We start from the raw sequence: 22,848 nt of genomic DNA on the forward strand, positions 1-22,848 counted from the left end.
TCTCAACAGCTGTTTTGCTTTCCATCAGCTCGTCCTGGCCTCTGCTGTCGGTATTGCAAGCACTGTCTTCTGCTATTAACGACCTGGCCTTTGTGCACACGGGGAGCATGGTTAGGGGACAATGGAGCAGGAGTGAAGTACATTTTATATTTATATTTGAATATGCTGCAGAATTGCTTCTTGTCTGTGTAACATCCCAACCTCAAGCACACCGGCTGGAAAATGGGACATGGTGCTGTCTGGCTTTTGCTTTAAAAGAAATTATAAACAGTGTCTGCGCCACCTTTTCAGCGCTCCGTGTTTGGGGAGCATTACTGAGTTATCTGTGCTCTAACTTGATTTTGCCAGGCTGAAAATTCTTAGCTTCTTTCCCCGCGGGTCCTGCTTACCTACTTCTGTTGTAGACATCCCTCGCCTGGCACCCCTCTCTGGCACAGCCACGTGTGAGCCAAGCTGCCTCACTGTGGCGTGGTGGAGACACAGCCCCACGAGGGCTAGGCTTTGTGGACACAGGATCTCCTTCATAGCAAGGACTCTGGTCACGTCGCTGGACCAGAGAAGGGGCTGCCTGCCTACCCCCTCCCCTCCCCACCCGGGGGTGTTTGTTGTTGCTAGGTGCCACCAAGTCAGTTCAGACTCAGCAACCCTGTGCCTACCAGAAGAAAGCACAATCTGGTCCTGAGCCATCCTTCACCGCTGTTCTTCGTTGGAGTCCATCGATGCAGCCACTGTGTCCGTCCATCTCCTCGAGGGCCTTCCTCTTTCCTGCTGCCCCTCGAATTTAGCTAGCACCAAGGGGTGAGGGCCCAGTCTAGCTGATTTGGCGCTGGCCTTGGTGCTGAAGCAGAATAGTGCTGGAAGCCCAGCAGAGCCTGTCTTTACCCTGAATGAGATGCCAGTGCAGGCAGTGGAGCCCTGGCGGTTTCCGGACAGACATCTACAGTCATGGAGAGGATGTGGGTAGCTCAGCGTTATAACACCCCGTGCTGCCACACAGGACATGCCAGCTGATCAGCTGCCATGGTTGTCACTGGGGCCACGGGGGAGATGGCGTGCGGCTTCACAGCAAGACTGTTGCTTTATGGTGGGGAGCCCTGAGCTGAGTCATAGCTCTGACAGCCAGCCAGCCAGCAATCCAAATTTCTTGTCCCCCCAAATAGAAAGGTTTTGCACCATAGCCTGTCAGCTGTCTCTCTCCGCTCTCATATTTAAAGGCACAGAGTGGTTTGGGGGAAAGAGATTCCCAAACATGAACTGTTTTCCTGGCATACATGTCTTAACGATACTGCGTCTCTACCATGGTTCTGAAGAAATGGTTTTTGGGGTAGGATCTGAAAGAAGAGGGAGTATTATTTGGCTCAGGTAACATGGGGCCTCTCATCGAATTCTGGAAAGTATTGGTTGTCGGTGGTGAGTGACACAGGCTTGAGTCCTGACTTGGCTGCAGCTGTTGTTACTGTTGCTCGATGCCATCCGGTCAGTTCTGACCCACAGCAACCCTGTGTGCACACAGAACGAAACACTGCCCGCTCCCGGGCCGTCCTCACAACTGTTCTTATGTCTGAGCCCCTCGTTGCAGCCACTGTGTCAGTCCATCTCCTGAGGGCCTCCCTCGTTGTCCCTGCCCCTTTACTTTACCAAGCATGGTGGCCTTCTCCAGGGACTGGTCCCTTCTGACAACACGTCCAGAGTCCATGAGATGAAGTCTCGCCATCCTGCTTCCAAGAATATTCTTAGGCTAGACTTCTTCCCAAACAGATCTGTTCTCTTGGCAGTCCTTGGTAATTTCAATATTCTTCGCCTGTGTACCTTAATTCAAATGCATAGATTCTTCTTCAGCTGTCCTTAGTCAGCGTCCAACTTTCACATGCCTGTGAAGTGATGGAAAACACCATGGCTTGGGTCAGGCAAACCTTCGTCATCAAAGTAGCTGTCTTGTTTTCAACACTCTCCAGAGGTCTGTGCAGCAGGCTTACACCCTGCAATCCGTCGTCCGATCCGACTGCTGCTTCCCTGAGCAAACATAGGCATAGAGGCGAGCAGTTACTAAACATCACAACAGGGCTTATCACTAGAAGGACCCCAGTAATTGACAACATCTGGAGTACTGTCAATGGACGGTTCTTCAGAAGTAGGTCGCCAGGAGAGACCGGATTCTGGAGAAGGACATCAAGTTTGGAAGAATAGCGGGGCAGCAAACGTGAGAAAGGCCTTCGGAAAGATGGACTGACACAGCGGCTGCAGCAAGGGGCTCAAATATAAGAATAATTATATTAGAGCATTATATATAATATTCTTATATAATCATTATATACGAATAATTGTGAGGATGGCACAATTTCCTTCTGTTGTGCACATGGTCACGATAAGTCAGAACCAACTCCAACACAGCTTACCAAAACAACAGGTCACCTGGGGCCCGAGCTGGGCTCAAACACTGGCCTGCGGTTGTCAGCCAGACCTATTATCTTCACCGCCTGAGGACTCTCTTCTTCTTGTTCTTCCCTTCATAGCAGGAAGACAAAACCGCGATGAGGGAGAGGGCCCCAGAACTCTCCACTGCAGAACTGCCGAAGCCCATTGGGGGTAGTTACATAATCTGGTGTCAACTTGAGACTATTAAGAGTGAAGGGGTGGAGTTTAGTCTGCCAGTCAGGTTGCAGCTTGATGACCTCTTTTGGAGGTGCTAAGGAGATAAATAGCTCGCTGGAAGCCAGATATAGACTCTCCCTGTGAGAAATTCCTGTTGACAAGCCACCTGGAGCTATTCTGATTGAGACAGAGCCCTGGAGCTGGAGGAGTCACATGGAGACCTATGCCAGTGCTGAGATGCTTCCACCGCCACTGGATTCCCAAGACTTTCCACCCACTGGTCTGTGATTTTCCTGCATTTGGCATCATTGCATGTGTTGCGTGAGTCTGAAAAGGAATTTATAGTCTGGTATCAGACATATGGGTTGATATCAGACTTAATGGACTGGGCTGTTTTCTTAATATACAATTACTCTTTATATAAAGCTCCTTCTTATGTGAGTGTCTCTGGATTTGTTTCTCTAGTCAAGCGGAACTAACTCCCCCCCCCCCCACTTTAGAGGAACACCACCTTTACCCTCATTTTTCTGGATACAAACGAGTTGCGTGTTTGTAAAATGGTGTTAAACCTTTGGATCTCAGATTTGTTTTCCCCCCACGGTCTTTTGCTGCAAAGTTCACCTGTTTAATCCATTTCCTTTTGATCTTGGAGATAGGAGATGCTCATCAGCATTCCCTTTTAACTCCTCTTGCTTTGGAAACCTGCTTTGTGAAGCCTCCTTTCACTGGAGTCAGCTTGAACTGAATCAGATTCCCTTCGCTTTGATACTGTGTCTACTGCTCAGGAGTTCACTCAACAAGCCCTCCTTAGCAGTAGAAGGCTTTCCAGGGCTCTCGTGCAGCCAGCTGGTGCCCGGCAGCACGCAACACAGTGGAAGCCAAGCGGAGACTGGTAGCTAGCTACCTCTTGGACAATCAATCGTTCTCACAGAGTCCGAAGACACCTGTGCAGGGTTTCTATTCCCAATCCCACCACTCCGCTGTCAGCAACTGTCACAAATCAGCAAGTCAAATGTACTCCAATGGCAAAGCAAAATAAATAGAAAAAGAAAAAAAACCCAGAAAAGGTTTGAAGTGTTTCTCTTCCAATTGATAAATCCACCCCTGCGGGTTTCCAAATGCATAAACTCGCAGCCGTAGAGCCGGTTCTGACTCCTAGCGACCCCCTAGGTCAGAATAGAAAAGTCCCACAGGGTTTCTGTGGCTGGAAATCATTACAGGCACAAACAGCGTCCGCTTTCTGCCTCCGAGGGGCTGGTGGGTTTGAACTCTTGCTGCACACTCTCAAAAGCAAAAGAAACTCACACCCTCCAAAACCCCACTGTCATCGAGTCAATTCTGACTCATAGCGAGCCTGTAGGACAAGCTAGAACGGCCCCTGTCAGTTTCTGAGACTAGCTTTTTATAGGAGTATAAAGTCTCGTCTTTCTCCCACTGAGTGGCTAGTGGTTTCGAACTGCTGGCCTCGTGGTTAGCAGCCCAATGTGTTATCCTTTACACCACAAGGGTTCCTACCATATGACAAAGGGGGTGGATTCATGGACACCGAGCCAGAAGCATTGCTATATTTGATCCTACTCGCTATGTGACAGTCGTCTGAAATTCTGAACAATACTATTTCAGGTTCCCAGTTATTATGAAGCCAGGTATCTCTTTCTATTAAAACTTTCCTTTCCTTCCATAATTGGGGAATAAGAACACTCCAGTCTAGCATTGTTGGTGCCAGTCCGGTATTAGTGGCTTGCACAGACGACAATGCTTTCCTCTCCAAGCAGAACAATAGGCGGTTTCGCCATTTAATCATGGATTTTTAAACCAAGGAGCCTTTTCAGAAAGAGATCTTTAGTCCTGGGTTCGGTTAAGTAAATTAGCTCTTTGGGGAGGTATAGAAAGCAAAAAATAATTCAGATTTGGCTATGCTCAAAGCAGTAGACACTCCATGTGGACAAAGTAACTCAGCTGTCTCTTTAAGACTTTGTTACAGGCAGCCCTGCGTCTTGCAGGAGGAGCCCCGGTGGCCTAGTGGGTTATGCATTGGGCTGCTAACTGCAAGGTCAGTGGTTTGAAACTACCAACTGCTCCACAGCAGAAAGACGAGGCTTTGTACTCTCCTGAAGAGTTACACTCACAGAAGCGCACAGGGCGGTTCTATCAGCCCTGTGGGACTCTCCCTAGGAGTCAAGCGGATGGCAGAGTGATAGCTTCTAGAATCCTCGCCGCTGCTCAATCTAGATTTCCAGATCCCAGATCCCATTCCCAGACGATTCCCTGCATGCACAGCCACCGTCTGTCTGTCTGTCTGCGGAGCCATATGTGTGGCTGGGATGCTGGATAGGAAGAAAAGCCTGGTGATTTACTTCTGAAAATCAGCCCACGCACCCCACCCTGCAGACCCCAAGGTCAGATACAGCGCTGCACGGGGACAGCATCTTGTTCTGTTGCCCATGGGACTGTTGAGAGCTGGGTGGACCGACTCACCACACCAGCAGAGAAAGTGGAAACCCCTGTTTTAAGGGGTCTGATCAGCGATTTTTGCCTGGGGGCGGGGAGTGTGGAATGTCGATGTGTGGAATGTCGGCATAGAAGAAAGACCCAGAAAGTCCATTAAAGAGCATGGATTCTGAAGCTCAGCTGCTGGCTCACAGCACCACCTCTTTCATTTACCTATCATTTCAATGGAAACCTACCCTCATCTATCGAAATGGCTTAAATGTATTTATTACTAACCGGCTCCAGGGCTCAGTGCTTGGTCACCTGCTCAGTGGGGCTAACAGTAGAACCGACTTCATCGACTGTGTGAGAAACTCCCTGACATCTGCTTCGCATATTACTTGGCATAGAAAAATTTTAAAAATCAAAGCCAAACCCATTGCTGTTGAATCGACTCTGACCCGTGGCAATCCTATAGGACACAGAACTTCCCCCAGGGAGTTTCCTTGACTGTAAATCCCACAGACACACAGCCACCTCTTTCTCCCATGGGGCAGCTGATGCTTGGTATGATGTTTGGCTCACAAACCCATGTGGTTTATGAGAGTCCAGAGATAAGCTGCCCTTATTCACGCATGCGCGCACGCACACACACTTGCACACAGCAGCAAAGAGTTAAGCCACAGTGTTATTAAAACATGGAGTCACTTCAGAAGAAATGAAGCGGGTCCCCCGTCACCAGTTGAGAAGAGAAATGCTTTTAGGGGGACACTCCTGGTTTTTCGATGCACTTTTGAAGGGGAGGGGCTTGCTGCTCCGCAGATGGTCAAGCAACTTTCTACCGAGTTACCCAGTTTCTCCGTGGGTCTCATGTGTCAATGCTTTCTGTTTTGTCAGGGCTGCTGCTCTGGGCCAGCGTGTCTCAGAATTACCTTCCACAGCAATCCCATGTCAGGGTTGGCACGAGGGCCCGTCTTCAAGGCGAAGGTGTTTGCAAGCCAGTTCTCAGAGTCCTGTGTCCATTACTTGTTTGCCAGGGTTCTTTGTGCACTCTCTTAGCAGGCAGGGCAGACCTGCCGGTTCCGTCCCTGACATTTGGAAATATCAGCCTTTCTGTTCCCAAGCCAGTGCTTTAACCACTGCACCACCAGACCTCCTTGGGTGGCCTGTTGCTGCTGTTAGGCGCAGTGCAGTCTGTTGCGACCCACAGTGACCATATGCACAAGAGAACAAAACACTGCCTGGTCCTGCTCCATCCTCAACCATTGTTACTGTGCATGAGCCCCTGTTGGAGCCACTGTGTCCATCCATCTCCTTGAGGGCCTTCCTCCTATTGTCCTGCCCCTCTAACTACCAAGCAGGATGTCCTTCTCCGAGGACTGGTCTCTCCTGGCCTCATGTCCTAAGAGTGTAAGACGAAGTCCCACCAGCCTTGCCTCTAAGAAGCACTCCGGCTGTACTTTTTCCAAGACAGATCGGTTTGTCCTGTTTGCAGTGCTTGGTACTTTCAATATTCACTTTCAGTGTTCCACAGCCCAGTTCTAGTGCATCAGTTCTTTCTGGGCTTCCTTGTTAGAGACCCGCTTCTCACATTCCTGTGAGGCCATGGCCTGCCTGGGTCCCGGGTCATCCCTGGTGAGTACCAAACCGCAGAAAGCCAAGCCTGCTGTCACCAAGTCGATTCCCACGTAGGAAACATCCCGTGTGTTATAGAACTGCTGAGGGTTCTCTAGGCTGCAAGTTTTATGGAAAGGAACCCTGGTGGCACAGTGGGCTAAGCATTACACTGCTAACTTCAAGGTTGGTGGTTCAAACCCACCAGCCGCCCCTTTGGAAGGAACTTGAGGCTGCGTGCTCTCTGAAAGATGCGCAGTCTCAGGCACTCTAAGAAGCAGTTCTGTTCGGCCTGCTAGGGTCACTTAGAGGTGGAATCCACTCGATTGCAGTGGGTTTATCTACTAAGTTGAGGGGGTTGGATATTCATGATAGCAGGATTGTCAGGTAGTTCTTCTGTGGTGCTGCTGGTAGATTTGAACTGTCAACCTTTATGTTCCTGATCTAATGCACATCCCTTGTGCCATTGTTAACTAATGATGACTCAAATACAATATGCTTTCCTTAGCATGAAGGGGTCCATGTGCAAAGGAGGTAATGCCATCGAAGCCTGAGTGTGAGTTCTCCAACGTGGCTCTACCCCTTAGGCAAGTCCTTTTAGCGCCCCTGAGCCTCACGCCCCACACCCAGAAAACAAAACCCAAATTCACAGCCAGCCAGGTGAAGCTGATTCAGAGCGACCTCACCTCGCTGGGTTTCCCAGACTGTAACTCTTCATGGGAATTCACAGCCCTATCTTTCTCCTGGCGAAGAAGCAGTTGGTGGTTTGGAACTGCTGATCTTTCCATTTGCATTGGCGTTGGGCTGCTCATGGCAGGGTCGTCGGCGTTTCAAAGAGCTCTGTGAGAGGATGATCCGGTAAAGATTTGGTCAAGTGTTCAAGTAGAGGTCCGCTCCGACGTTTGGGGGTGGAGCTGGGCAGCGGGGTTCCCCGAAGGGCGTGACCTTGGAAGCACTGCATTTCTGGGAATGTTTGCATTTGCAGATCTGGCCACCCTGCTTGGCTTTCCCTACGCCTCCAGTGGGGAGAACACGGGCATCGTGAAGAGGTTCTCGAGGTTTCGCAACCGGGAGCTGGAGGCCACCCGTCGCCAGCGCGTGGATTACCCAATGTAAGGAGGGCGGAGCCCGGAGGGCTGGAGGGCGGGACCTGAAGGGTGCGGCCTGGTGGTGGGCGGGCCCCCATCTTCTCTGAGGACCTGGAGCTGGGAGGGAATGGTTTGAGATTGGACCCAAGCGGTGAAAATGTTGAGGACGGTATTAGCAAACAAACCTTTTCAGCCCCAAATGATTCTCGCATTTAGCAATTTTCCCTTTGCTCTGGGCCTTTGATTTTTCTTTCTGAAAATAAGTTTATTATGTAGGTGTGACATGACGACCAGCCAGGGAGTGTCTGACTTTGTCCTGCACTTTTTACATTCACCCTGAGCTGAGGATTAAGGGGTTGAGCCCTAAGTAAGGTCCTGCAAGGTTTGGGGCTCACCGCCCAAAGCTTCCACCGACCACAGAATTTGCCCGCCTACTGTGACCTGGAGGACCAAACCAAACCAAGCTGAATACAACCAGTTACCATCGAGATGATGCCAGCGCACGGCCACTCTGTGTATCAGGATGGAAGCTTGCTTCTGGAGTGTTTTTTTTCTAGTGTTTTTCAATGGCTGATTTTTTTTAATTCATTTTTTGAAAGTAGATCACCATGCCTTTTTTCTCAGGCACCTCTGGGTAGGTTAGAACCTCCAACCTTTTAGTTGGCAGCTGGGTGTGTTAACTGCACACCCACAAACCCTCAGGCCGGCCCAGCTGTGTCAACTCTCCTGACTTTGTATCTCTTCCATGGAGTTCAGCAAAAACTATCCCTTTTTTTGTGTGTGTGGGTGTTCTTGCTGTGTTGAAGCTGCTGAAGAGGGTTCCTGGCTCACCCCAGACTGGATGGCTCTAAGCAGAGTGATTTAATTCTTCCCAGGCTGCTGGCTGAGGGCAGATCTTGAGTCTCGATGCTGAGCGTATGTTCTTGCGAAGCTTCCTTGCAATAACTTATCTTCATGAGTTTGCTCAGCCGGGGGGGCCAGGAGGGAGCCGTGTGACACCATCTGCTTGCACATCTTACTGAGGAGCCTGTGGCCAGATTAAAAAGCCAGGCGATCGCAAACTATTTGTCTGGATGGAGCCGCAAAGAATGCCGGGCCACTGCTCCTTCAGCGTGGCCCGTGAGTGGGACACTGGGGTAAATGGAGAGACGGCAGGATTGGTTTTGACCTCGATTCCTGGTGAAGGTGCAAACTACAATTCCTTCCGGTGCCTCGTCTTTTGGAAGATTTCTAAACCCCAACACCCGCTGTCTCATCGAGTTGATTTCAACTCAAAACACGTGTGAGGCCCTGGTGGGCGGAGTGGTTAAGTGCTCCCCTACCAACCCCAAACGTCGATCCTTCAAACCCACCAGCCCAGTCGATGGGGGAAAGTAACTGGTGACCGGCTTGAACCAAGTTCCCTGGGCGAGGGAGAAATTGACTGGACCCCACACTGCCGCAACAACGCGCAGCTCTCGCGATTGGGGTTCAAACTCAGCCAGCATGACTTCGGAAGCAAAGATTAGGCAAGGTTTTCATGAAGATGACAACCCAGGTGACAGATGGAGCTGTGTTCTGCTCACTGACACACGACGGCCCCAGGGGCGGGGGGGGTGAGGTTGGACTCTCTAGAGCATCAAAACCAGTGAGCTCATATGGGTGTTGATTTAGATCAAGAAATGACTTTCCAAGGTTGTAGAAGTAGCTAAGTCCAGTTCAAGCCCATGGGTCATCTATGAGCTGGAGGCTTGCAGGAACTGAAGAACAGGAAGCAAGAAGAAGGCGCAGGAGGGCTACAGGCTGGTAGATGCCAAGCTTAATGAATCTGCGGTCAGCAGCCCACTGATGCTCCTGGGATTGGCCGGCACTATCACAGGAAGTTCACGGAACAGACGGCAAAAGGACACGAGAGCGCACGGTTCTGCTTAGGGTCTCTCTGATACGAAAGGCACACTCCTAAGGAAGTATTACCAGGCTGTCACGGACTGATAGGTTGACCTCCACCTGTACCTTCCCTCAGAGTCCTTGAATTGATGTGAAATCTCACGTCAGAGCCTGAATGGGTTCAACTGCAACGAACAACCCCTGCTTCCCGCTCTTTGGGTTGTTAGTACTTTGGGCCACTGAGCGATGTGTAGCAAGTCTCTGCTGAGTGATCACATGACCAGCAGATCGACCACACTGCCCTTCTAAATGTTTCCTACTTAAGTTGTGTTGTTGTCGTTTGGTGTCAGGAGTCCCTCTGACTCCCAGCGACCTGACTGAAGACAGCCGCTGCGATTTCATCCGCACGCCACACGCCACAACATACACGTCTTCCCTGCCTCTCTCCCACTCAGCACCCCGGTGGGAATGCAATATTCCCATCATGCGCTCCCTCTTGGCCAGCCAGAGGCGGGCAGTGGAAGGGGACAGGGGGGTTGGCACGAGGACTGCCCAGAGACGCCTGTATGTCCCCATGATCATGTGGGGGCCCCACTTCGTAGATGACGACATCTTTCTACCTTCAGGCTTTTTATCTTTGAAAGAAACATAATTGCTCGAAAAACCCTAATTATGTTTTTTTCCTTTTAATCATCGAAAGTAGAGTAGCTTCTCATCAACTCACCTCTTATTAAACTCCACATTCTCATGCGGCGCCTGCCTTTCTGAACCTTAATCAAGAATTCAGACGGCAGGCACGTGAGCGTCTCAGAGAGATGCAGGCACGAGAGTTAGGGGCATGGGGCGGCAGGCCGGCTGGTTGTGCGTGGGGACACTTGGGTCCTGTCTGCCCCAGCTAGCCTTCTTTGTTTCAAAAATCGAGCTCTGCCTGCTGATCCCCCATGATGAGCACGGAGGCAACGCCATTCCTTCTTTGGAAAGAAAGCAATCTACTCGGTCGTTGTTAACTGTAATTACCTGTTCTTGGATGATATCAATCTGCAGATGTTTCTCTCCCCCTTCTTCTCTCTCATTCGTGCAGGTTTACTGTTTCCCTGTGGCTTTATTTGCTCCACTATTGCAAAGCCGATCTCTGTGGGATTCTGTACTTTGTGGATTCGAATGAGATGTACGGCACACCTTCTGTGTTTCTTACCGAAGAGGGTAAGTATCGAGCGGACCCCTGTCGTTCCCTCCGCCCCGTTGACTGGCAGCTAATTCTGTCTAGAAGAAGGGAGACATTTGTCAGCGTGACAAGTCAGTGAGAGGGATGGCTTTCGAATTTGGGCCCCAGCATCGGCGTGAGCAGTGTCTTATTTGCAAAGGAATACAGTTCTGGGGGGTTTGTTCTGCGTAAAGAAGACCGCATGTGACTTAGCCTGGGAGCTTCTTGGGGTCATTTTTGAGGGGGTTTAACCTCTTCATTCGGGAGAAAGACGAGACTTTCTACTCCCATAAAGAGCTACAGTCTCAGAAACTCGCAGGGGGCAATTCTACTCTGTCCTATGGGCTCGCTGTGAGTCAACATCGAGTTGATAGCAGTGAGAACCTCTTCATTCACCCCTAAGTATTATAATTTTGTCATTGTCATGCACTTTAATTTTCCTTCTAGGCCACTTGCATATTCAAATGCATCTTGTCAAAGGAGAAGACCTGGCCGTGAAGACGAAGTTCATCCTGCCTTTGAAGGAGTGGTTTCGCCTGGATCTCTCGTTTAACGGAGGCCAGGTATCTGTGCACAGGCGCTGCTGTTCATTGGCTCGGCATCATGGGCGCTTAGCGGTCAGCACTGCTGCGCAGTTAGGGCTGTGGTGGTGGCTCCATGGGAGAATCGCACCTTCCATCCGGGAGAGTGAGGTTTGATGTCCCACCAGGGTACCTTGCACACAGCCACCACCCATCGGTCATTGCAGGCCTGCATGAGTAAGATGAGCCTCCGGAGTCAGATGGACTAGGAACAAAGACCTGGCATTCTATGCCTGAAAGTTAGTCCGTGTACACCATGTGGACCACAAGAGTCCAGTCTGCAGTGGATCCTGGGGATGGCGCAGGGCTGGGGAGCATCTTGTCCCCTGATGAGTGGGGTCCCCAGGAGCTGAGGGCCGACTCAGATGGGAAGACCACGAACAGCCACACTGTGGTGACATTAAACAGTGACAAGTCTGCATAGGCAGATCGAGGGTCCATGGTCCACTCTGGACAACGAAAGGCTTTCGAAGTCAAACGTTTTGTCGATGGAAGTTGGAGCCATCCCCACCCGTCCTGTTTCATTAACTTTTAAAGTGCTTCTTTGGACTATGTCCTGAGCGAGCGGATCCTAACCCCAGCTCTGGAGGCAGTTATCTGAGCTGCGTCTTGCTTCCCCAGGGAGCAGGGCTCCGTGGAGAGGAATGCGCAAACGGGATTGGCGATGTTCGGCTAGTGTTTTCAGATCTACAATGATTTTTATTTTGATTTTTTTTAAGGAAGTGTATCGGTTGGTTCAGCCGAGAAATGGTTCGAGTGTTTTGGGCACGTGAAGCGATGACTTATGTTTGCTTGGACTACTCAGATGAATCATAGGCAGTAGAAAGCATCGACAGTGCTGGGGGCATGGCGAGGCTGTGTACACCCTCCCACGTAACTATTTCCAGTCATGCGGTCATTCCATCGGTATTATGGAGTATGGCAACCCTGCTGTTATCATAGAGGGCTCCTCTGGTCCTTGGTCCACATGGGCCTACGCTCCTGTACCTTGCCCCGGCTCTTTTGTTTTCCTGCCAGCTTTTCTGAGTGACATGTGATGTTTTTTTTTCCTTTCTTTTCCTGTAACACAACTGGAAGAGACCTTTTGTTCCTCTGTGAGTTAGAGAGCTCACTGCCTTCCCTGGGTGGGGTGGGTCAACACCTCTCCTTTTCCCAGAGGCCAGAGAAGCCGGGTCAGCCCTGGAGTCTCCCTCACATGCCAGTCCTTCCTGGGGCGTCTGCAAAGTGCTCGCTGGGATTTTGTTTGGGGATGTTTGCCTGTTTCCTTGAAACAGGTGTGGTGAGGTGGCCCCGGCCCCCGCTTCTGCATCCCTTCTGCGTGAGGTCACCGCACTGTTCTCGTCCGCTCTCTCCTGAGGAGAAAGTCACCCCAGGGCGGTGTCACCTTGATAGGTCTCAGGTCCTCAGAGCAAACGCCTGGGCTGTTCTTCACATCTGCTGTCTGGAAGGCTCTGGGCTCAAGGAGCTTGTGGACAATTTATGGAAATCGCATTAAGCAGGTGGAGGGCTGTCGTGAGGAAACATAATTACCAAATGATTCATATTGATTCATAGAAAGGAGACAGCACTTCATGCTGGGCGCTCTGCGAAGGTTCCTGAAATAAGGTTCCTACGGATAGGCAGAATTTAGATGGAGAGGGAGGGGCAGAGCCTGCTAGCACCCCATGGGGGTGAGCAGGGAAGCTGGTTTGACTGGAGTAGAGATTTCTGAACAGCGGGCAATGGATGTTGTTGTTGTGTGTGACCATTCAGGACAGAGCAGAATGCCTCTCACTGAGTGCTCCTGGCCGGTTATCTTTACAGGAGCAAATGGCTGGTGTGTTCAAACCGCCAGCCTTTCAGTTAGCAGCCGAGTACATTGTGACATTCGGGGCTCCTTGGAAAACCAGGCGAAGACGAAGAAAGGGAAAACTCTCTGGGGTAGAAGTCAAGAATCTGAACTATCAGGGACTTTGGACTTTACCTTGCAAGGGCACCGTGGAAGGTTTTTGAGTAGAAAAGTCCAATCACAGTGTCCTTGAGATGGAAGGGGTTCATCGGAGGCAGAATTTGGGGTTGTGTAAAGCAAGCGAGAGAATTAGGAGGCCAACTGGGAAGGGAAGGAAGAAGAGTGGACACTTTCCTTTGTTTTTTAAGTAAGCTTTTTATCCACTTAAATGTCCATTTCAAGAACCATTTTTCTTTCATTCCCCCTCGCTTCCCACCTCCCTATGTCAGAACCCAACCAAAAATCCTATCTGAGTGCCATCAAGTCCTTGCTGACTCACAGTGACTGTTTAGGACAAGGTAGAACCGTCCCTGTGAGATTCCGAGAACTGTAATTCTATGAGAGTTGAAAGCCTCGCCTTTCTCCCTCAAGGAGGCTGGTGGTTTTGAACTACTGATTAGCAACTTAGTTCCTACCCACTGCACCACCAGGCCCCTGTAAACCAGAAGGAGATACAAAAGCACTATGTGCGGCTTGTCCACACAGTCTGTCTCTGTGATGGGCAACCATACTCCTTGTTTGGACTAAATTGGCAAGGAAATTGTGTTAGTCTGGGTTGAATAGAGGAACAAACCCAGAGATGCTCATATGTGTGTAAGAGAGAACTTTATATCAAGAAGTAATTATGCATCAATAAAACATCCCACCCCAGTCCAGATCAAATCCATACGTTTGATGTCAGCCTATAAGTCCAGGATTAGTCCACAAATTCCTCTTCAGACTCATACAGCACATGGGATGATGCTGAATGCAGGAAGATCACAGGTGGGTGGGTGGAAAGTCCTGTTGATCCAATGGCGGTGGACACATCTCCAGGGCTTCAGCTGCCATCATCATGGGTCCATGTGGCTTTTCAACAGGAATGTCAAGCAGAGAGTTCATCCCGCCTCCAGGGAGAAAGAAAGGAAGTCCGGAGAATCCTCATGAGAAGGCCACACCCACAAGGAGAGATCACCAGGCTGTGACCTGATTGACAGTGTAGACTCCACCCCTTCCTTCTTTTATCAAGTTGACAGGACCTTTTGTAACCACCGCAGGATTTAAGATAAACGGTTGTTTAGTGAAACAACTGCCTCGATTCCTTGTGTTCACGGAGGTGATCGGTGTTGTAAAGGCAGAGTTGTTGTTTTGTTTTCTTACGAACATTTTGTTGTTGTTGCTGTCATGGTTGAGAATATACACCATTTCTCTTTTTTTAATTGTTTTATTAGGGGATCATACAACTCTTATCACAATCCATACATATATCAATTGTATAAAGCACATTTGTACATTCATTTCCCTCATCATTCTCAAAACATTTGCTCTCCACTTAAGCCCTTAAGCCCCTGGCATCAGCTCCTCATTTTTCCCCTTCCTCCCTGCTACCTCCTCCCTCATGAACCCTTGATAATTTATAAATTATTATTTTGTCATATCTGTCCGACATCTCCCTTCACCCACTTTTCTGTTGTCCGTCCCCCAGGGAGGAGGTCACATGTAGATCCTTTTAATCGGTTCCCCCTTTCCAACCCATCCTCCCTCTTCCTTCCCAGTGCCACTCACACCACTGGTCCTGAAGGGATCATCCACCCTGGGTTCCCTATGTTTCCAGTTCCTATCTGTACCAGTGTACATCCTCTGGTCTACCCATATTTGTAAAGTAGAATTGGGAGCATGATAGGGGGAGGGGGAAGAAGCATTTAGGAACTAGAGGAATGTTGTATTTTTCATCATTGCAACATTGCACCCTGTCTGGCTCGTCTCCTTCCCGAGACCCCTCTGCAAAGGGATCTCCAGTGGCCTACAAATGGGCTTTGGGTCTCCATTCCGCACTCCCCGTCATTCACTATGGTAGGATTTTTTTGTTCTGATAATGCCTGATAACCTGATCCCTTCAACACCTCGTGATCGCACAGGCTGGTGTGCTTCTTCCATGTGGGCTTTGTTGCTTCTGAGCTAGATGGTCATTTGTTTACCTTCAAACCTTTAAGACCCCAGACACTATATCTTTGATAGCTGGGCACCATCAGTTTTCTTCGCCACATTTGCTTATGCACCCATTTGTCATCAGCGATGATATCATGGAGATGTGCACACAATGACTATGATTTTTTGTTCTTTGATGCCTGATAACTGATCCCTTCGGCGCCTCGTGATCACACAGGCTGGTGTGCTTCTTGAATGTACACTATTTCAGCCTCTTTTGCATGTACAGGTCAGTAACGTCAATTACATCCTTCAAGTTGTGCAGCCTTTCTCACCTCCCTTTCCAAATTCGTCTCCACCCCCGTTAACATAAGCTCACTGCTCCCTAAGTTTTCTATCTAATCTTTCTGGCTGCTGGCTCCATTTTGATCCCATATCCATACAGATCTTCATAGAGCACAGCGCTCAAGGCAGACATTCTTTTGCTAATTAAGTTACACTATTGTCTGGCTTAAAAAAAGATTTCAGGGGCATCTTTCAGGTTTAAGTTTTAAGGAAGATGTTGGGGTGGTAGTTTTAGAGGTTCATCTAGTCCTAATGGGTCCAGAAAGTTTGGGTTCCTTGAGAAGCTGAAATTCTGTTCTACATTCTCCCCTTTATGATCAGGATTTCTCTGTAGAATCTTTGATCAAAGGGTTGGGTCATGGTAGGTGGCCACCTTCTAGTTCTTCAGTGAGTTGAGTTGGCTTTTGTCTTGCACTGATGGTGTGCCAGCCCTGGGCGAAGAAACAACCCTTCAGATCCACACGAGAGTTCAAGAAATGAGAAGGATGCACACATGAGACAGCTAACAACAGTGACTGCCGCAGCATTGTCATGATCTAAATTGGAGCGACAATTCTGGATGCTTGGGGATCTAAGAGAGAGGAGCTGGGAGCAGGAGTGCATGACAAACGCACAGCATCGGTGTTGTTTTGTCCCCCCTAAGGCGCTCATGGAATCAGAGTAAACACTGCAAAACTGTTTGTAGTATCGTACACACGTCTCTTGTCTTTCTATGCAATTGCTTTTGAGTACATGAAAGACGTTGCACGAAACTTGGGATTTGGAAAGCCACTGGGGAAAATGACTTTGCTGGTATGGTTTGCTTTTAATCACATCAAGTCTTCCGGGGACGTTCCATTTCTCAAGTTGTAAAGTGGACACAGGGCTAGTAAACTCTTAGCAGCCGTTTTGGAGTAGTGATTGTAGGTCAGCAGTTGGAAACCACCAGCCGCTCCGAGGGAGGCAGAGGAGGTTTTCTGTACCCGTAAAGAGTTACAGCCTCAGAGACCCGCAGAAACAGTCCCACCCTGTCCTGCAGGGTCACTGTGAGTCGGAATCGACTCTATGGCAGTGAGTTTGCTTAGAGTGGATGAACTCTTCTTGGTTTACTCGGCTGTTGCACAAACCCATGAGGCGCGAGGCTTGCCCCAATACATGGCTGCATCATTGATGTCAGGGACTGCATTTACGATGTGTACTGACCCAGCCATGCTGACCTCTGTGTATCTCTCTCCCAACTTAGATTGTAGTAACCACCAGCCTGGGGCAGGATTTGAAAAGCAACCATAATCAGACCATTAGGTAAGTGCAGTTTTTTTCTTTCTTCTGTATCCCAAATTGTTGCAGGATGATAGCAAAAGAATCATCCTGCTTTAGCTCAACTCCCGCATAATTCCCACACCTCCTCGTTCAGCTTTTCCATGCGTGCACTGTTCTCTGCCCTGTAGCTAGTCTTTGTACTTAAAAAAAAAATCCATGAAGTCTCACCCCACCCCCACCCTTTTTCCTAAGCAAGAGCAACCACAACTCTCTCCAGCTCTCGTTGTAAATTCTTCCCTTTCACGCTACTTTATAATTCATTTTCTTTGAAAATTATCTTTGGCAAAAGGATTCTGAAACATAGATCAAAATATTAATGTTGCTTGTAGAGAATGGCTGGAAACTTTGGCCCCGTATCAAGCATAAAAGCAGACAGTCTTCATATTTATGTTTATAATCTAAATTTGAAATGTGTGCAGCGATTGATATTGGTGTAACTTTTCATCCTTATAAAACCATTCTCCGCGAGAGTTACAGAAACTGAGAGTCCCTGGCCTTGGCTTTCATGATTTTACAAAATTTGCTTCTCCGTCCATGGATCCGGTGAGGTTTCCGAGTGTCGAAACCTGGAAGCAGTGCCCTCCGGGGAATCGGGTCACCTTCTCGCAGCTAGATCCTGTATAGGGGGTGGGGGGTGTGGGGGACTTCAAAAACTGGGTGGAAAATTCGATGGAAAGATCACTCTTGAAGCCCCCTTGTACATATACAAAATATCTAGGAATAAATCTACAGCCCAGACACAAAACTTACAAGCGCTGTGTGTATAAGACCATACTCACTGTGGCCAAGTCGATTCTAACTCATGGCAACCCCATAGGACAGAACAGAACTGCCCCTTCGGGGTCCTTAGAGGCAAGCAAGGCAAGACTTTGTCTCACGTACTTTATCAGGATCCGTATCAGGAGAGACCATCCCTGGAGAAGGACATCATGCATGTAAAGTAGAGGGGCAGGGATAGAGAGGAAGACCGTGGACCAGATGGATTGACCCCGTGGCTGCAAGCATGGGCAGAAACGTAAGAAGATGTGTGAAGCTGGCACAGGACTGGGTGGGGTTTAGTTCTGTTGCGCACAGGGCCCCTGAGTTGGCACTGACACGATGGCACCTGACAACAAGCACAGAACTTCCTCTCTGGGTTTCCGAGGCTGTACACCTTTACGGGAATAGACGGCCTCATCTTTCTCCTTGGGAGCAGCTGGTGGGAGCGAACTGCCAGCCTTGTAGTTAGCAACCCAATGCTTACCCCAAAGCACCATTAATTATTTAAAATATACCAGGATTGGCTGGACAAATTAGCTGTTCTGGAATTTAATCAATCACGTCACTGTGTTGTGCAGAAATCTATCTCTTCAAACAAGTTTGGGTCCCTCAGAGGTCCAAACACCAATTCTCTTGAAAACTGATGATTAGAAGGCAGAGACAGGGACATGGGAGGACATGCACCCTCTGGTTTTGGGGGTTTTCTAAAATTTCATTCTTCCTGGTCACATTTTTCTTCCAGGGAACTGTTTTCGGCTCTGGGTTCCTAGAGCAATTCTACTCTCATGGCTGGATGGAAGGATTAGAGTCCTGTCGAAAGGGTCTGACAGTGGATGACCTCTCCTGGGAAGAGGAAGCCAGGAGGTGACTTGGTTGTGATATTGAAGCAGTCCCCCCGGGTTTAGTCCAGGTGGAAGGAGTCCAACAGCTCTGAGTCTTACTCTCTGGCCAGTGGCCGTGGAATCGTCTCAGAAGAGGCCAGGAATATGGAATGACGGAGAGTTCTCTCAGGGGGATGGGGTGATCTGTGGCCCTTGGGGGACTCTCTTCCAGCGACACGTTCTATGACATGGTTATTGTTAGGTTACCAGGTCTTTCTTGGGAGGCACCATCCTTTCTGTTTAGAGCCGGGGATGCTAGCCATTCACTCAACTCAGAGACCCCCGGGGGCCTGATGGTTAGGTATTTTAGAATCTTCTTGCCAAGAGCCCTGCTTTCTGAGCAGGACCAGCCATTAAGTTGTTCATGGATTTTTTTCTGGTTGACTGACTCCTGGAGCCCTTTAACCCCCTCTATTTTGGGTGGTGGTTCTTATAACAGAAGCCCTGGCGAAGCTGTTCCCTCTCCCCGTGCTGCAGAGAGACCCACAGTGAAGTGTACCGAGCATCCACGCTAATGAATAGCTGTCAGTCACCCCAGGGGACAAGTGGTAACTGCAGACTCCTCCTGACAGATCCATTCATTTATCCCTCTTCAATTCATTTGTTCATCCAACGTATTTTGGGGGCAACATCCACTCTGTAGAGCATGGGGTCCCCAACGTGTTGGCTTCCTGCCCCCTTTTCAGAATAAAAATTACTTAGCACCCCGCCCCCCCCCCTTCCTGGCCAATGGAAAGCTTTTGTACTATGACAAATAATCCGGAATAAAGTGTGGAGATCTGCTTTTGCAGCCCCCGCCCCACCCCCCGGTTGTTCCAGGGAAGTCTAGTGGCTTATTGCGTTACCCATTGGGCTACTAACCACCAAGTCAGCAGTTCAAACCCACTAGCTGCTCCTCAGAAGAAAGATGAGGCTGTCTACTCCTGTAAAGATTTAAAGACTCGGAAAGCCCAAGGGGCAGCCTTGGCTGCCCTACTGGGTCAATAGGATCCCTGGTGGTGCAATGGCCTGTTAACCCCAGTACGAGCAGTTCAAAACCCATCAGCTGCTCTAGGGAGAAAGATGAGGCTTTCTATTCCTGTAAAGAGGCACAGTCTCAGAAATGTACGGGGGCCATTCTACCCTGTCCTATAGGGTCGCTGTGGGTCGGAATCAACTCAATGTCCGAGAGACGAGGGTTTTATTTATTTAGAGCTGCTTTGAGTCACAAGGACTAGATGGCAGTGGTTTGTTTCTAGGTTGTAGCAGCCCTTCTCCCGCGGCACTGCCTGAGACATCATTCTGGATCGGAATTAAGACGGTAAACCAAAGAGGTGCCTGTCTTTGTGGAGAAAACACTCTAGCTGGGGAGACAGCTATTAAACAAATCCATTTCCCAGCACGTGGAAGAATTGGATGAGTCACCTGAGCGCATTCCAAGAGGGTCCGAATTTAGACCAGCTCCCCAGGGGCTTTTCTTCAAGATGTAACATTAAGATGAGAAGTATCCGGGTGGGTTGGGGTGGTGGGGGTGTGGCTCTAAGCTCTCCCACCGGAGAAGTCCCTGGGAGCTGGTGCCCACCTCTGAGGGCAGCAGGTTTAGCAGCAGCGGCAGTGTGCTCGTCCGCTGTGAACCTTGGCTCTCTCCTCAGGCCAGATCCGAGGAAAGAACCTTGGCCAGGGGTGTGAGTCCTTGGAAAGCAGCCCTCTGGGGCTGAGGAAGAGTCCAGCTGAGTTTCTGTCCATGGAACGGATGACTGTCAACCGGTACACGGTGCACAGGATGCCTTGCCTTTCCACAGCCCCTGGGTGCGCGTTCCTGGACCCTTGTGTGCGTCCAAAGACGCCCCCTGGTGGCGAGCGCTTCTGCACTAGGCTGCTAACTTCTAGGTCAGCAGCACCAATGGGGCTCTCCTCTAGTCAGTTGGCCACGTAGCTTTCTTCCAAATTGCCTGGCGTTGATGAGTGAGTGCTTTCCGGGTTCCATCAGTTTTCTGAATTGCTTCAGTCCCATCAATTCCTGGAGTCTTGTTTTGGCTAATTGAGGACAGCGTGGATGTCTTTGGTTAGCACCATTGGTTATTGCTCACGGGCTAGCTCCAGAGATGGTGGAATATCGACTAGTTCTTTCTGCTCTCTTGACTGTGTTTTCTTCCCTCCTTCGCTTGATGTATCCGGTATCATCCAAGATGTTTCCTGTAGACTCTTCCAAGATTGCAACTGGAGGCTGGGTTTTTTCTTGAGTTGGTTCTGTTTCAGATACGGTGAGAGTGTTCTTCCCTTCTGAATTTCTAATTCAAAGTCGTTGCACGTTTCATTATATTTGTCTTTGCCTTCTTGGGCCGCCCTGTGAAACGGTCTAGTGGGCTCTCTGACTTCATCCTTTCTCCCATTGGCTTTAGCTGGGCTACGATTTAGAGCTAGTTTCAGCGTCTCTTTTCACAGGCACTTGGATCTTTTCTTTCTTTTCCTGCCTTTTTCATGGGCCTTTTGCTTTCTTCCTGAATGATGGCCTAGATGTCCTCCTGCAGCTCACCAGGCGTTCTGTCACTGGTGTTCACTGCAGACAATCTGGGCTGGAGATGTTCTCAACATTCGGGTGGGATGGCCTCACGGTGGTATTTAGGCGTTTGTGGGCTTGTTTGAATTTTCTTCAGCTTTATCCTGAACTTCTTACGTATGAGCAACTGGTGGTCTGGTCCACAGTCAAGCTCCGGCCTGGTTTTAGCTGCTGATCTTGAGCTTCACCTTCATGTCTTCCCACTGATGTCGTCCATTTGATTGCTGTGTATTCCATCCATGTATTGTGTTCCTCAAAAACGGTATTTGCCATGAACAAGACGTTGGTCTTGCAAAATTCTATCATGTGATCTCCAGCTTAATTTCATCACTGAGACCATATTTTCCAACATTTGTTTCCAACTCTTTGTTTCCAACTTTTGCATTTGAGTTACCAATAATTATTTATGCATCTTGATTGCATGTTTGATCAATTTCTGATTGGAGTCATTGGTAGAAGTTTTCTATTTCTTCCTCACCAGCTTTTGTTGCTGGTGCATAAATTTGAATAATAATGGTATTGATTGTATTTATTTGAAGGTAGGTAGATACAATCCTATCACAGACAGCATGATGGATTTTGCAATCTCTCTTTTGACAATGAATGCTATGCTTTTCTTCTTGATTGTGTTAGTCCCCATGTGTTAGACTAGATTGACTAGATAAGCAAATCCAGGGATACTCATAAGTGTGTAAGAGAGAGCTTTATATCAAGAAGTAATTGTATATTAAAAAAATCCAGCCCAATCCAGATCAAGTCCATAAGTCTGAGACTAGTCCATACATCCCTCTTCAGACTCTGGCAGTCACACCCAATGATGCTGAATGCAGGAAGATCACAGGCTGGTGGGTGCAAAGTCCTGTAGATCCAATGGTGGTGGATGCATCTCCCGATCTCTGGCTATCCTCAGCGTGGCTAGAAGTGTCTCGTCAACAGGAAGGTGAAGCAGAGCGAGAAGGGGAGGTCCCCAGGACCCTCCTTATGAGGAGGCACGCCCTCAAGGAGGCACCATCAGGCTGTGACCTGATTCACAGGTTAAACTCCACACTTACACTACAAGTTGACAGGACGTTCTGTAACTACCACACCCGGCATAGTAAATCACATGATTTTCTGAGTCAAAATGGCCAGCACCAGTCCATTTCAGTGCATGAATGCCCAGAATATTGACCTTTATTCGTCTTATTTCTCTTGTGATGACTTTCAATTTTCCTAAGATTCATACTTTGCATATTCCACGTTCCAATCACTAGGAGATTTTTTACAGCTGTTTTTCTTTCCCTTGAGCCACGCCCATCAGCAAACAAAATGCTGAAGGCTTCACTCCCGCAGGCTTCACCCGACTCAAGTCACCTTGGTCGACTCCGCTCCAAGAAGTCAGCTCCCCTTCAGGCACATTTCCAGTGCCCTGCCCCCCTCTGCCAGCAGCGTCTCCAACACTGCTCTGCTTCCTTTGTGTAGTTTTCAGTATTTGTGCTTTGAAGCTATGCAGACGGTTTTCAGCACCTTTGTCCTCCAAGTAGGGAGCCAAGTCCTTCTTCATTGTCCTCAGTCTGGAGGCTCCACTGAAACCTGTTCCCATTGGGTGACCCTGCTGGCATATGAAATACCAGTGACATAGTGTCCAGCATCACAGCCACACCCAAGCCACCACCGTACCACAAATGGACAGACAAGTGGTCGCTTGCCCAGAACAGCTGTACAGCCCCCCACAGCACAGTTCTGTTCACTGGGTCTGGGAGTTGTTTGTTTAAC

The 22,848-nt window shown here is 49.1% G+C and overlaps 1 protein-coding gene across 1 annotated transcript in view; it reads left to right on the top strand.

The window, feature by feature from the left end:
- The window catches only part of SEL1L3 (SEL1L family member 3), a 142,200-nt gene that overhangs the window by 15,658 nt on the left and 103,694 nt on the right, over positions 1-22,848 (top strand). Inside the window, exons 2-5 of the mRNA XM_075545010.1 lie at positions 7,622-7,748; positions 10,672-10,793; positions 11,242-11,357; positions 16,838-16,896. Coding sequence (XP_075401125.1) covers positions 7,622-7,748; positions 10,672-10,793; positions 11,242-11,357; positions 16,838-16,896 — 424 coding nt within the window. The remainder of the gene's footprint in view (positions 1-7,621; positions 7,749-10,671; positions 10,794-11,241; positions 11,358-16,837; positions 16,897-22,848) is intronic.

This window comes from Tenrec ecaudatus, chromosome 3 (assembly GCF_050624435.1).
Source record: "Tenrec ecaudatus isolate mTenEca1 chromosome 3, mTenEca1.hap1, whole genome shotgun sequence".
NCBI classification, from domain to species: domain Eukaryota; kingdom Metazoa; phylum Chordata; class Mammalia; order Afrosoricida; family Tenrecidae; genus Tenrec; species Tenrec ecaudatus.